General features: G+C 50.9%; 1 protein-coding gene across 5 annotated transcripts in view; it reads right to left on the bottom strand.

Annotated features, from left to right (window-relative positions):
• The window catches only part of RAB11FIP3 (RAB11 family interacting protein 3), a 77118-nt gene that overhangs the window by 31646 nt on the left and 29512 nt on the right, over positions 1–15960 (bottom strand). For all 5 annotated transcript variants that reach the window (XM_082713623.1, XM_082713622.1, XM_082713621.1 and 2 more), the window contains exon 2: positions 7651–7744. In XM_082713623.1, the coding sequence (XP_082569749.1) occupies positions 7651–7744 (94 nt within the window). The remainder of the gene's footprint in view (positions 1–7650; positions 7745–15960) is intronic.

The following is a 15960-nucleotide window of genomic DNA, read 5'->3' on the forward strand; positions in this document are numbered from 1 at the left end:
GGCTCGGGCGGCCTGTGAGAAGCAGTGTGGTTGGGACAGGAAGGCGGGTCTCCTCTCCAGAGGTGGCGTGGAGGCTGAATCGTAAGAAGTTTGTTTCCTTAAAAACTCTGATTGCACTGGGGCACCTGGGGGACACAGTCGGTTGGTTAAGTGTCCGACTCTTGGTTTCAGGCTCAGGTCATGACCTCAGGGTCCTGGGATCGAGTCCCACATCGGGATCCCTGCTCAGTGGAGAGTCTGCTGGAGATTCTCTTCTCCCTCCATCGCCCCCCACTTTCTCTAAGATAAATATAATCATTTCATTAATTACACCCCAACAGCATCGTAAAGAGAAGGAGCGGGCTCTCAAGGCTGTGACAGTGTCCGTGGGCTTTCAAAAGCACGGGAGGTGTGTTTGGGGAGGTGTGGCTATAACAAGACAGACCAGAACCGTGCGTCACCCTGGTGCGGGGCTCACTGGCAGTTCTTGTTTCCCTTGTTTTTGCTCAACTTTATCTTCTGCAATACATGTTTTATTTTGTAATAAGGAAGACTTTAGAGTAAAAGCTATCCCATCACGACAGGCCGACTGTCACTCCTCCGACAGTCAGTGCTCCAGGGCAGCGGTCCTTCTCCGGCCGGACGGGCATTGCTTCCAGGGTCTCTCGCGTGCGGTCCCGGCCCAGCATGCTCCGGAGAGCAGGTGAGTGACGGAAAGCGCCTGAGTTTCCAGCTGTGTCTCTGTGATATCGCCAGCTAAGAAGAACCGTTTCTGCGCTCCTCGTCCCTGCCCCTGGGAGTTTGCTGAGCGGCGGGGCAGAGAGGAGCAGCTGCAGACCCCCTGACCAGCCCCAGTCGGCCTCTCCTGGCTTCACACCACCCAGAGTACTTGTGCAGCTTGGGGGCTGGTGGCGGAGGGACCCGATGTATGATTAGAAGGCTAGAGACCAAGCCCGTCACCCACGACCAATGGGTCCTCCCCAAAAAACCCCAAACGCAAAGGCCATGAGAACTTGCAGGTTAGTGGACACACCAACATGCCAGGAAGGTGGTGCGTCCCAAACCCCACGGGCATGGAAGGCCCTGCACTCTAGACGCTTCCAGACTTCGCCCCGTATGCCTCTCCATCTGCCTATTCACTTGTAGCCTTTTAAACACACTGCTAACTGGTGAGTGAAGTTTCTTCCTGGGTTCTATCAGACACGGTGGCAAACTATCAAACTGGAGGAGGGGTCCTGGGGGCCCTGGATTCACTGTCAGGTCAGATAGAAGTGTGAGTGGCCTATGGGGCGCCTGGGTGGCTCAGTGGGTTAAGCCTCTGCCTTCTGCTCAGATCGTGATCCCAGGGTCCTGGGATCGAGCCCCGTATTGGGCTCTCTGCTCAGCAGGAAGCCTGCTTCCTCCTTTCTCTCTCTCTGCCTGCCTCTCTGCCTACTTGTGATCTCTCTCTCTCTGTCAAATAAATAAATAAAATCTTAAAAAAAAAAAAAAAAGAAGTGTGGGTGGCCTAGACGCCTGAAGTGGGTCTTCGTGAACTCCGGACAGCTGGTGTCAGAGCAAATTAAATTGTAGGACACCCAGTTGGTGTCCCCAGAGAACCGGAGAACCACTTGGTGATGAAAACCCACACACTGGGTGTCAATGTCGCGAGTAGAAAACTGAGTAATAGGAATTACTTATGCAAAATACATTAGTTACTCACATAATCTAACATTTTAATATCAGTTCCTTGTTATCCTTTTTCTCGAAGTGGGCTCTACATCAAGCGTGGGGCTTAAACTCGCGACGCCAAGATCGAGAGCCGCAAGCCCCTCTGACTGAGCCGGCACGTGACCTTCTCTGGCAGCCGGCCACCTGGGGAGCATGCTGTTGTCCGTGTCCTGTGCGCAGCCAGGTTCTGAAGTCACCACGAAAGCCGACTGACTAGGGGAGGGAGAATGGGTCCTGAAGGACCGTCACCGTGAAGCAGCGGCAAGACACGTGGCTATTCCGTCCTGGTTCTGAAGGACTCTCTCAGCTTAAACAGAATCACAACGCTTTCCTTCAACAACTGAGTGATCTCAAACATCTCCGTGTTCAGGAACTCTGAGACACCTATGCCGACTCAAAACCACTTTGCAATACTGATTAAAGCTCTTATGCCGAAAACCCCATGTGGCTTTCAAGAACCATGGGTACCCAGGGGGGGGGGCGGCTGGGTGGCTCAGTCAGTTGAGCCTCTGCCTTCAGCTCAGGTCATGGTCCCAGGGTCCCGGGATCGAGCCCCGCATCGGCCCCTTGCTCAGTGGCGAGCCTGCTTCTCCCTCTGCCTCTGCCCTGCCCCTGCTTGTGCGCTCTCGCTCTCTCTCAAATCAATAAAATATTTAAACAACAACAAAAACAAAAAACAAACCACGGGTCCTCATGCTTTCCCCAGGACTGTGGCTAAGTATCTGCATGGGACAGACTGTAGTCGGTGAGAAGGAGCCTGCAGGCACATGGGCAGAGGACCCCAGCACTTGAGGGGGGCCCTGCGCTAGAGTTTGGGGTCTCTGGTGCAGATGAGGGAGCCAGGGTTGCTGTGGACACAAGATTTTGGTTTCGGAGGCAAGGGGGTCCGGGGCACCAATTACCCCAGTATAGCTTGAGACTGCACGTTGATTTTGTAAAAAGCTAGACTGTCTTTGGCCTATTTTCCCCTCTCAGATGTTCAGTCTTCCTCGTCCTTCAAAAACCTGAAACACGGAATTCAAAGGTCTCAAAACGTAGCTGACCATTTTGGACGCGGCGGACGTGTGCTAGGCCCTGAAGGGCGGACAATGGTCTGGGGGTCTTGACCCACACTGTGGACCGGGGGATGTGAACAAAGCTGGTGCTGTCATATTCCTGACGGGAATGAAACACGACTCTCCTGTTAGTCTTCTCTGTGGGAACTAAAACAATTCTCATGAAGTGGCCATTTTTAACGTGCATGTTCTTATTCTTCCAGAGCGTGGGGGTGGGCCGGCATGACGGCCTACTTGCAGCAACCCTCCCCAGCTCGTTCTATTCCTGCAGTAAGGCCTGTGGTAGGCCAGTGACGATCTGCCCGCACGGGGCTGCCAACTGGGTCAACACACCGAGTCCCCCACTGGGTGGCTCCTGGAAGCGGAGCGAGCCCGCCGGCCCAGACAGGCTGCCCACGGCCGCAGGAGCACCAGAGGGGAGTGCAGGGGGAAAGGCTGCTCTGGCAAGCACACGCTCCATTCTCCCAAATGCTCTCAAACGACAACGGCAAAATCAGCTCTGACTTCCTTTTATTATAGTGTTATTTTCACGCTCTTGTCTTAACCAAAGTTAAATGATGAAATCCAACTACAGGAAAAAGAAAACACCTGACTCCCTGAGCCCACTCGGCAGGACATCCGACAGATGTGCAGCTGCGGTGCCCCCACCAGCACGGCCCCCCGAGTCCACGTGGGCACCTGGAGGCCCAGCCCTTCATGGCCGCGCCAGGACCTGGTGCTGGCACACTGGCACTGAGCCAAGGGGCCACTCACTTACCCACCCTGCGGAGACATCCAGGTCTCCCATTGCCCACAGCACAGCCAGTGTTGTACCCCCACACCCTCACCTCTGCTGTCAGACCCCATGTCCAAACTGGACCCATCGGCCTCCCTGCAGCCCAGACATGCCAGGGTGCTACACCCAGGCACCCCCTCCTCCCACACTCCTGTCCCCTCCTGTAGCTGCCCTGCCTCATCATCTGTGGGCTGTCCTGAGGGCGGTGGGGTGCTGTGTCCCTGGAGCCTGGAGCAGTCCAGCTACACGGTGTCTGTGCCCACAGTCCTCACACGGGTCAGCTGTGCCCTCCCCGGGCTGTGGCCCTCATCCAGGTCTGCTTCAAGCTCTCAGGACAGCCGTCCTCTGCCCAGACACTGGACAGGGACCCCTGTCGCACAGCCCGGCAGCAGACCATCCCACAGGGCCCCGGCCTCCCACCTCACTTCAGGAACAGGGGTCTGCCCCCACCCGCTAAATTTCAGGGAGTGGGGACACCACCTGCAACATGGCATCATGTTGAGACCAAACCTCACCCTCAGGGGATGCTTCTATTCCAGAATGTTCTCACCACAGGAATAAAACAGCATTTTCATCTTGTATTCTGTCCAGAAAATACATGAACAAGAGAACAAAACACAAAAATGGCAAGAATGACCCCAGAGAAATATACGTTAAATAAATCAGAAGAGACCAGAAGCCAAGAAAAAAAAGGGAGAGAGAGAGAGAGAGAGAATATAATCAGACAGGTGAACAGAACAGAGCGACACACTAGATCCTGGGTGTATTTTGGTTTGCTGTAAGAAACTAAACTGTAAAGAAAGAAAAATCTTTATATATATATAAAATTAAATACAATGAGGGGCGCCTGGGTGGCTCAATCATTAGGCATCTGCCTTCAGTTCAGGTCGTGATCTCAGGGTCCTGGGACTGTGCCCCGCATTGGGCTAACTGCTCAGCAGGAGCCTGCTTCTCCCTCTCCCACTCCCCCTGCTTGTGTTCCTTCTCTCCCTGTCACTCTCCCTGTCAAATAAATAAACAAAATCTTTAAAAAGATTAAATACAATGAAAGGATAAAATATAATTGTAGGGGCTCTCCTGGGTGGCTCAGTGGGTTGAGCCTCTGCCTTTGGCTCAAGTCATGATCCCAGGGTCCTGGGATCGAGCCGCGCATCTGGCTCTCTCCTTGGCAGGAAGCCTGCTTCCTCCTCTCTCTCTCTGCCTGCCTCTCTGCCTACTTGTGATCTCTGTTGAATAAATAAATAAAATCTTAAAAAAAAATTAAATAAAGAGTGTTTCTAAATAGTTCCCTTGAGTTCCTGAATTCTAGAATTTTCTACTGACATCCTGGCAGAGTACCTGAAGATTGTAGCATATCCTTCCCCACTCTGCCTGGGCCAACCTTCCAGACTGGTTACGTCTTGTCTCTGGTAACACGAACATTCAACAGCTCTCACTATCATGATACACGGCACTCAACGGCCAGCCGACCGGGAGTCTAGAAGCACATTTTCTGTGTGTTTCAGCTGCTCGCTTTCCCGGCAACGGTAACTGCCAGGTGTCTTGGGCTTGGCCTCTATGCACCTGCTGCCTTCCTAGCCCTAAATGGTCAGGCCGAGCAGCGAAGGCTTCTCTGATGACCCCTGAGTTCTGGGGACCTCCAGCTTCCGTCCCCATTGACCCAGAAGCCTACACCCGGCCAGTCAGTTACGTCAGCACGAACATGAATTAAAGCCGCTGGCCACTGAGGCCGCCCCTACGTCTGCAGGAGGCCCCCTCCCCACCCCGCCCCGGTGATGGAGCTCAAACAGATAACCGTGGTGGGGCTCCTTGGTCAGAGGACACACCATCAGGCTCGCACACCACACCCCCAACCAATGTCAGGGAACACAGAGATCTCACTCTCCATCACACACAAGTAGGTGTGAAATTAATGACAAAATCTAAAAAGACATTCAGAAGTTGAAAGAACTTTTAAATAATTGATTAGTCAGAAATCATAGTGGATTTTAAAACTAAGAGAAAAAAGCATATACGGTGAGTTTCCCACAAGTTAACTGACAGGAATTTGGAGAACAAAGCCATCCCAAGGGCTCCAGGGGCCGCTGCTGTGGCCCAGGGAGGTCTTGAGGCGCATGGCTAGGCACGGGAATGTGGTCCATTTAGAAAGCCACCAAGGACACCGGCAGTTGAGCAGAGGCCAAAGTTTTCCATGAATCCACCACTAAAATCTTCGTGCAAAAGCATGAAGGCTTGAACAACGTCATGTCTAACTGCACACCTGACCTCAGACGGTCACCCAACGGTTACCACATACTGCTTCCGTGGCTACAGACACAGGCATGTGACACTAAGCCCCAAGGACTCTGTTCCTCATCCCTGTGTCCACACAGCATCACCCCCACCGCCCATCCCCTGCCAGGACCACCACCCAGAGGGTCTCCTGCCCCACCCGCTCTCCATGTCTCCCCACCAGGCCCCATCTGCCACCCTCACCCCAGACCCAGGGCCCACGGCCTCTCCAACAGCAAGCTCAGTCATGCTCATCTCACAGGCCTCAGGGCAGCTCCACCACATGGCTCAGATCACACCTTCCCCGGCTGCTCTCCAGCCCTCCTCCCAGAGGGCTCCCACCTGGAGCCCGCCTACATGGCTCCGTGCCGTGGCCCCCACCCACCACACCCACAGCCCCTTCCCTTGGGACCCCTCCTCTCATTACTAGGTGTGCCCTGGACCCAAAGGCCCACAGGGTTCCTGGGCAATGGTGGCACTCGTGTGCGTGGACTGACTGGGTGAAAGGGCAAAGGATAAATATAGGTCACGATACACAGAGGTATCTCGGAACCACCCGGCCTCAGTGTTTTAGGAAACCCAGCCCCTCTGAGACACTACTGGGCAATACGGGAGACAGACAGGGGACAGACCATAGAGGCAACTCTATCAACAACTGCGGATCAGACTTCGGGTCCAAGGGCATCTTCTAAGTCGGCCACGGTGGGTCCTGCTCAGGTCTGCTCCTCCTCCTCTCACAAGTGCAGGAAGAAGGAAAGAGCCTGCCACCAGAGCCTTTCTGCCACCGTCACCCCAACACACCAGGCTGAAACCAGGCCACAAGAAAAGGAGGGCTCTCCAGAGCTCCGGAATTCGAAGCGAAAATGGGCAGCATATGGGCAACTTGAGAGTGTAAGAAATTAAGCTTACACCCACAGAACCAGCCATCGCACCCTGTGGACAGGCCCCAAAGCCATGAAAACACGTGCCCACACAGAGACCTACACAGACGTCAGGAGGGGCTGTACTCATCACAGCCCCAACGCAAGTGTCCGGCCTGGGCTACAGAGCTTCGTGTGGGAAACCAGGTGCGGCGGCACCATCCTGCCATCGAAAAGCAGGTCCACGCAGCACGGACACAGCTCAGAAACACCACATGCGGGCAGCAGCTGCAGGAAGAGCGCACCCGACAGTTCCCTCCGCGGGAGCCAAGCCCGAGGGGCAGAAGTGCCTCTGGGGGATGAAAGCCAGCCCGGGGTGCAGCAAGGATGGGGGCTGCTGCAGGCTGAGGGACCGGTCCGCGGAACGGTAACACCGGCAGGGGTTTCTATTAATAGGCATGAAGAACGGCCAAAATTCAGAGTGACAAGATTTACAGAACATCCATGCGCTTACCGTAAAGCAGTTTTCACTCAAAGTAAGGCCGCAAACAAACACTGAACTCAAGGTAACCACCGCCACACAGGCCGAGGCAGTCGGGGTGGCACGCAGCCCATGGGGGCGGGAGGCCAGGCGGAGCACGGCCGGACCCGCAACCACGTAGGGGAAGAGGCACGTGGTCCACGGGGGCGCAGCAGCTCGCACACATGAGGTGCTGCCGCGGGGCCATCACGGTCCTCCAGCGCGCCTGTGGGAAGGGCCCCCGCCTTCTGACGCTGTGGCCAGGCGGCTGAGTCCACTCTGGAAGACAGCGTGTGCGAGGAGCGAAGGACAAAGAGAGGGCCCGAAACCTGGGGTCTTATAGGGCTAGGGCTCAGAGGGGAAAGGAAGACGTTACATGCAGCCGAAAGGGCATTCCTGAGGGTGGGTGAGGGCACAGTCAAGCCGAGGGCTGGAGCAGAGGACTCAAGGAGAGGGAAACACGCGGTGGGGGAGACTGACCTCCGTTCCTGATCGCGGTGATCCCTCGACAGAAGTCCTCAAAACTGATCACGCCAAGCCCACTGGGGTCCAGGTATTTCGTTAAGTCCTTCACCTGGAATTGTCAAGAGAGACGATGTTATCGAGCCTTACAAATCAGAGGACGGGTATGCTCTGCCCTCGACCCTCTCCCCACGCCCAGAGCAGCCTGCTTGCAAGGTACAGTACTGAGAGCAAGAGTGACCAGAAGCTCTGGTCAATGACAGGAGGCCTCCCAGGTGAGACGGGCCAACAGCACCCAGGACCGTCAGTGATGGAAGTAAGATCCTACAGAAGTCAATAGCCGTGCTTCCCAAGGGAGAAGATTGGAAGTGCTGAAGGTTTAGGTATTATTCAAGCCGTTGTGAGACTATTACTAACATGGCAGAGACCCTCCCATCCACTCCAGAGGCCTTGCAGGCTGTGCAGAATCCTTAGTAAAAACAGGCAAGTAGACCCTGAATACCAAAAATCATAAAGGTAAGATGATTCACACCTGGAATTTACAGAGAATGAAATTCTTCAGAAAGAAGATATATTTATATATACACTTTTTTTAAAAAAGATTTTATTTATTTGACAGAGACACAGCAAGAGAGGGAACACAAGCAGTGGGAGTGGGAGAGGGAGAAGCAGGCGTCCTGCTGTGCGGGGAGCCCAATGCCCAGCTCAGTCCCAGGACTCTGGGATCATGACCTGAGCCAAAGGCAGACGCTTAACGACTGAGCCACCCAGGCACACCTATATTTTCAAGTATAAACTGAGTTTCATCAAAATTTAAAACTTTTGAGTTTCAAAAGACACCATTAGTCAAGGGTGCCTGCGTGGCTCAGTCAGTGAAGCCTCTGCCTTCAGCTCAGGTCATGATCCTATGGTCCTGGGATCGAGTCCCATATTGGGTGGGGGGGTTCCTGTCTGCTTCTTCCTCTTTCTCTGTGATCTCTCTTATTCTCACTCTTTAATAAATAAATAAAATCTTTAACAAAAAAAAGTCACTATTAGTAAAACTGAAAGTCAAGACACAGACTGGAAAAAGATATTTGCAAAAACATATCTGATAAAGGACTTGTACCCAGAGTGTGTAAAGAACACTTACAGTGTAATAACACGAACTACCATTCTTCTTTAATAGGCAAGACATGGAAAGAGACATTCTACCAAATCAGACAGACACAGGTAAGCACATGAAAAGATGCTCAAGATCACGAGTCGTTAGTGAAATGCAAATTAAAACGACAATGATATCACGCACTATGACCAGCTGTATTCACAACAACCCACACTACCAGCACTCAGGGGGCTCAGTTGGGGTCTGCCTTCCACTCAGGTCAAGATCCCGGGGTCCTGGGATGGGCCCCATGTCAGGTTCCCTGCTCAGCAGGGAGCCCGCTTCCACCTCAGCCCTTCCCCCCAGGCTCATGCTCTCTCACCTCTCTCAGAAAATAAATAAAATCTTTGGGGCACCTAGGTGGCTCCGTGGTTTAAGCCTCTGCCTTCAGCTGAGGTCATGATCTCAGGGTCCTGGGATTGAGCCCTGAGTCAGGCTCTCTGCTCAGCAGGGAGCCTCCTCCCCTGTCTCTCTGCCTGCCTCTCTGCCCACTTGTGATCTCTCAGATAAATAAATAAAATCTTAAAAAAAAAAAAAAAGATTTTATTTATTTATTTGAGAGATCACAAGTGGGCAGAGAGGCAGGCAGAGAGAGAGAGAGGAGGAAGCAGGCTCCCCACTGAGCAGAGAGCCTGATGTGGGCCTCGATCCCAAGACCCTGAGATCACGACCTGAGCTGAAGGCAGAGGCTTTAACCCACTAAGCCACCCAGGCGCCCCAAATAAATAAAATCTTAAAAAAAAAAAAAAACATTTAACATAAAATAAATGAATTGAGATAAAAAGGACTGAAGAGAAAGTGACAAGGACTGAAAACAAAGACAATCTAATTTAAGAGTAACAGAAGCCCCAGAGAAGAAAAAGCAAAGCAAAAGTACAGAACAAATATAAAAACTGTATATAAGAAAACTTCTCTAAGATAGAAAGAATCTTCAGTGCGTGCTGAACTACCACCTCAAGTACCAAGAGCTCAGGACCCCAGAAGACCCTATTCCAGGACTTACTCTGGTGAATTTCCCAGACATTAAAGGGAAAAACCTGAACAGCCAAGCAAACTTCAACTGACTTTACAAAAGAAAATCTGATTATCATTAAACTGTTGAGCAGCTACACCCAGTGACAGGGAATGTTCCAATCCCATGATCTGGGGTGTTGCTCAGGACAGGCGCCTTTATGCCACTGAAAGAGAGGACAAAGGCACAGACTGAAGGCCCGAAGCGAACACCTGGTGACCCCGAAGGTTACCGGAAGAGTCAGGATGAAGTATCGCTCATGGAGTATTAAAGAAAAAGACCTTCTAACTGCCCAACCGACAGTGAGCGCCCTGGCACCCAGGCTGTGATATTTAAGCCCCACTTCCCATGAAGAGGAACCGGGAGTCTTGGAGGCTGGCCAGGAAGCGGACACATGGAGCCCAGACTTCCCGTCACACCTAAAAGCAAAGAAGCTGTCCAAGTCCCCTTAAGTCACAGCCACTGACTCAGGAGCCAGCCCTCAGCCTTCACAGCCAGAAGGGAAGCACAAGCACTATGAGAAGGGTAACTCAGGGGACGGAGACACCTCAAACGCACTGTAACCCGCAAAGGCACACTAGGGGAAAAGCAAAGGAACCGGCGTCACTGGAGGACACTAGTGCAAGTGAGAAACAAAGGGAAAGAATCAAGGGGTTCGCCCGCCTCTCTTCTACAAACTGTTTAACTCAGTTTCTCTCTATACAGCATGTCAGCAGGGCGCCTTGGGTGCTCATTCGTTGGGCACCTGCCTTCGGCTCAGGTCGTGGTCCCGGGGTCCTGGGTCAAGCCTGGCATCGGCCTCCCTGTCCCTCTGCCCCTGCTTGTGTTCCCTCTCTCACTGTGTCTCTGTCAAATAAATAAATAACATCTTAAAGGAAGAAAACCAGGGCATCTCCGCTAATGAATGGGTGGGGACGAAGGACCAAAACGCCACTCCTGCAATGCTCAACACAGTAGTGCGCAGAACCAGGGACACTCCGCACCGCCTAAAACCACGAAGACAGACCACGCAACACCACGCATCTCCTGATGAAGCACGCACCACTGCCTAAATCCAGCCTGCACATAACAACCAACGTACAGAAATACAGCGATCAGAGCGATACATTCTGACAGCATCACATGGCTGTAATCAGCAAGCCCACTCCGTGACGACCCCGACAGAGAAGCGAGCTGCTGTTTCCAAGGGAAAAAAGATGGAGAGGAAGCCCTCACTCACTTGGAAGACGCACCAATCTGGGACCACGTAAGGGGTTTTTGGATCCTGATTCAAATAAACTGTTGTTTTAAATCCTATTTACAAAATAATTAGAAATGTGAATACTGATCCTAGATACTGAATACTATACGATACTAAGACAACTTTTACAGGTGTGATAATGGTATTTTAGTAATTTTTTCATATACTCACTTAAGTATGTGGAGATACTTCGAACGCTGGGGACTAAGGGACATCCACGGCTACACACATGTGGCCGACTGGCCATGACTGACCGTTGCTGAGGCGGGGGCGGGGTATTGGGGAGACATCACACCACTCTATCTACTTTTGTATAGGCTTGGACTTTTTCATAACGAAAATCTTTTTTTTTTAAAGATTTTATTTATTTATTTGACAGACAGAGATTACAAGCAGGCAGAGAAGCAGGCAGAGAGGAGGAAGCAGGCTCCCTGCTGAGCAGAGAGCCCAATGTGGGGCTCGATCCCAGGACCCCGGGACCATGACCTGAGCCGAAGGCAGAGGCTTTAACCCACTGAGCCACCCAGGCGCCCCCCATAACAAAAATCTTAAAGAGAGAGAAGACAAAAGAGCAAAGCCAGCAAGCAAGAGAGGACCATGCCGGAGGGGCGGTGAGGAAAAGACAGCTCACCTCTGACCACAGAAGGAGGCCAGAACCATCCAGGAAAGCCAGAGGACAGGAGGGGGAGGCCATGCAAATACTTGGGGATGAGGTATAGGTAATATATATAGGTAATATATAGGTATAGATATTTTAAAGGCAGAGAACCAGGGCTCAGGCTACAGTGCACACAAGCCCCTGGCCAAGTTGGCCAAATCTGTTAATCCACACCACCCACAAGAGTCTCTCAGGGCCTCCTCTGCAATGGACAGGCTGCCACGTCCAGTCCTCGCACCACTATTTGGGTAACATAAAGCCAGACTGGAATAGGACCAGCTCGAGCTGACTAACCCTAACAGTCCAGGGCCCTCAAGCCACAGACTGCGTCTCCCTCTTCTCCCTCCACTATGTGGAGAAGATGGTGGCCATTGTCCTTCCATCCCAGGGCCCTACATGCTGCTGAGATACGGGGCCTGGGCGTCCATTCATCCGCTGACTTCTTGAGACAACTGATTTGGAATCATTGATAAAATGCCTCCTTCCGTATCTCACAAAAACCCTTCTTCCTAAAGCACACAATCTCTAGTGAGAAGCTCACTAGATACCTGAACGGCCACCTTACCTGGAATCCCTGGGGGCCACTCTGTCCTGAAGATGCCTGAGAATTCTGGGGCACCCGACTGGCTGCGGGACAGCAGAGCATGTGACTCTTGATCTCGGAGTCACAAGTTCAAGCCCTACAGTGGGCGTAAGTCTTACTTCACACACACACACACACACACTCACACTCACACAAAAAGATTTCTAAGAATTTCAACAATAAAGCTACTGATTGAACACAAAGTACCAAGCTGTCTATTCTGAAACATTAACCCAAAGCTTTTTAAACAAATCATTAACTAGTAGGCCTTTATACAAGTTAGCATGTTAGAAGATGAATCAAAGTACATACATTTTTTTAAAGTGCACTTTAACTATACCTTCTTTTTTTTTTTTAATTTTTTTTAAAGACTTATTTATTTGACAGAGAGATCACAAGTAGGCAAAGAGGCAGGCAGAGAGAGAGGAGGAAGCAGGCTCCCCGTTGAGCAGAGAGCCCGATACGGGGCTCGATCCCAGGACCCTGAGATCATAACCTGAGCAGAAGGCAAGAGGCTTAACCCACTGAGCCACCCAGGCGCCCCTAACTATACCTTCTTGGTAGTCTGGAGAGTACACCAACTTCCATATATATAGCTGATGACTGGGGATGATTCTAATTCTCTAAGCTCAAAGGACTCCATTCAGAGCATTTAAAACAAAAACAGAAACAAAAAACAAGGAGACGGTAAAAAATAAGGACCTGCCCTTCCTTGCACAATCCAGCAGAGCCAGAAGAGCAGCAAGTTAAGGGACACAGACCAGAATGTTCCAAGCCAGCCAGCATCCTCTCCAGACTGCTGGCAGCCACAGGCAGAGTGGGCTCCTATAGCATTCTTCTGAGACAATGACTATCACATTACCCTGTTTCTGCTACAGATGTGGAGACATAAAGGGGAAGAGAAGAAAGCAGAGCAAGCCTGCTAACCACAGTGCAGGCCACTGAAGAGGCAGCTCTCGGAGAAACTGAGCTGAAGGCCCAGCCCTTCACAAGAAGCTGCCCGTCTATGTGTGTTACGTTATCGCCACACACGAACTGTGACGTTCTCAACAAAGCTGGTCTCGTCACAAGTCATGGAGACCCCATTAGGCCCCTTAAACACGTTTACAGGACACCCCAGCCAATGAAAGCAGAGGACACCATCCTCCTCAGCGCATACATGCATCTACCAAGAGACCACATTGTGAAACATGAAACGAGTTCCAAAAGGTATAAGGGGACTCAAGTCAACATCATTAGTCATTAGGGAAGAGCCAACTGACCCTTCAATGAGAGGCTTATCTCTTCGAGTGGCTGAAGTTTAAAAGCCTGGCCAAAGGGCACCTGGGGGCTCAGTCCTTGAGTGTCTGCCTTTGGCTCCCATCATGATCCTGGGATTCCGGGATGGAGGGGAGGGCTCCCTGCTCAGAGGGAGTCTGCTTCTCCCTCTCCCCCTCCCTGTTTGTGCTCTCTCTCACTCACTCTCTCCCTCTCAAATACATTAATCTTTAAAAAAAAATAAAAAAAGGTACTGAAATACTTATATTTATGAATAAAGAGATACCAAGTCTGGGATTTCCTTGGAAACAATGATGGGGCAACAAGGCTGCCGGGACCTGACAGTTTAGCAGAGCTAGGGGCACACTTAGGCTTATTACCTTCCTGTCTCTATTTTCATATCTGCTTGAAATTTTCCGTAATAATAAGATTTAAGTGTAGAATTATATGCCTTAATAAAGCAAAAATAAGAGCACAGAAAAGCAAAAAACGGGTGTGCAAGTTTCAATCTGCCATGCATCTGCCCTTTTCCATCAGATTACTGAAATGATAGAAATGTGCATGTCAGGTAAGCTCTTTCTTGCAAATCAAAGTGTTTAAAGTAGGCTCCGGTCTACGGCCACAGCATCCTGGACGCAAGTGATCTCATCTAAAGCAGGATCCACGTCCCGCATGGGGCCTAACTCGGGGCTTGAACTCATGACCCTGAGATCAAGACCTGAGCTGAGATCAAGAGTTGGACGCTCCACCAAATGACCAATCCAGTACCCCAAAACATAAGCGCTCCTGGTTTCCAGAACATTTTAATGGACTAAATGTTTTGAAAAAAGCCTCAGAAATGTAAATCTAAAGCCCTTTTGGGCACCTTGGGTGGCTCAGGTCATGCTCTCAGGGTCCTGGGATTCAACCCTACATGGCGCTCCAGGCTCAGTTGGGGGCGGGCCTGAACAGCCTCTCCCTCTGTCCCTCTACCACACATGTGCGTGGGCACTCTCTCACTAAGTAAATAAATACATCTTTAAAACAATAAATAAATAAACCCTTTTGATTATCCTAAAATCCCAGATCTACGTTAATTCGAGGCCTCCCTGCTGTTGTGTAATGTATTAATAGTCAGCTTTTCAGGAGAGGAAAAACGTCATCCAAGGAGGGAAACCACTTCTGATGTGGCATAGAAGCCTTTTATTCAATTCAGGCGAGCAGCAGGAAAGAGAAGTGGACGGGCCATTTCTGATTCCCAGCATCACTTTTCCAGGAATCACTCCCATTCTAAGGCCCAGCCAGAGACAATCTGCCACCCCTCAGGTTTACTCCCAAACCTGCCCCGGGCTCCTGAGGACCCCGGCACTCCGCACCACACGTCTGTCCCCACACCTGCGGGAGGAGACCGGATAGGTACAGGTCAAAGGAATTGCATCTCTGATGCACTGAACAGAAGAGAATAAAGAATATGAGTATTCCATGTTTGGGGGAGGCAGTGGGACCATAATCCAAAATTTCAGCACTATGTTGATCTTCCTTATCAAGCAGTATTTCCTACAGGAATCTTACTCATCACATAGTAGTACTTACCGGAATGTCAGACAAAAATCCAAGTGTGGGTTTAGAATTCATGTGATGCCGTAAGACAGACCCATCAGAAGCAAGAGGTGCAAACACAGATACACGGAGGAAGGACAAGCAGACAACAGAGGCGTTTGTCTTTCCTGATCAAACGGTGCCCACAGGCAGGGATGCTGCTCCCCTCCACCACGGAAAGCGACCTACACTATCAGACACAGGTATTCCACACACAGCTGAATTACCAGTAAAAATTCTTTCCCTGATATTCTGAAAATAAGTTTCAAATCCCATAAGCAGCAGGAAGCAACAAGTCAAATTTTTTAAAAAATTTTTATTTATTAATTTGACAGAGATCACAAGTAGACAGAGAGGCAGGCAGAGAGAAAGGGAAGCAGGCTCCCTGCTGAGCAGAGAGCCCGATGTGGGGCTTGATTCCAGGACCCTGGGACCATGACCCGAGCCAAAGGCAGAGGCTTTAACCCACTGAGCCACCCTGGTGACCCAACAAGTCAATTATTAAGGGTTAAACTCTGAAGAAGCTGAACTCTTGATATTAATAATTATAAAGAGAGACGCCTGGGTGGTTCAGTCATTGAACATCTCCAATCAGCTCAGGTCATGATCCCAGGGTCCTGGGATCGAGAGTCCTGAGTCTGGCTCCCTGCTCAGTGGGAAGCCTGCTTCTCCTCTCCCACTCCCCCAGCATGTGTTCCCTTTATCCCTGTGTTACTATCTGTCAAATAAATAAAATCTTAAAATAACAATAATAATTATAAAGATACAGATATGTGCTTGAGACAGGGGATTTTGCTAGTTGGTTCTAAGATTTCAACAGCTATACTGAGGGATTCTTAGAAACAAAGGATGCTTG

The sequence above is a fragment of the Mustela nivalis genome (genome assembly GCF_964662115.1).
Source record: "Mustela nivalis genome assembly, chromosome: 19".
Lineage (NCBI taxonomy): Eukaryota > Metazoa > Chordata > Mammalia > Carnivora > Mustelidae > Mustela > Mustela nivalis.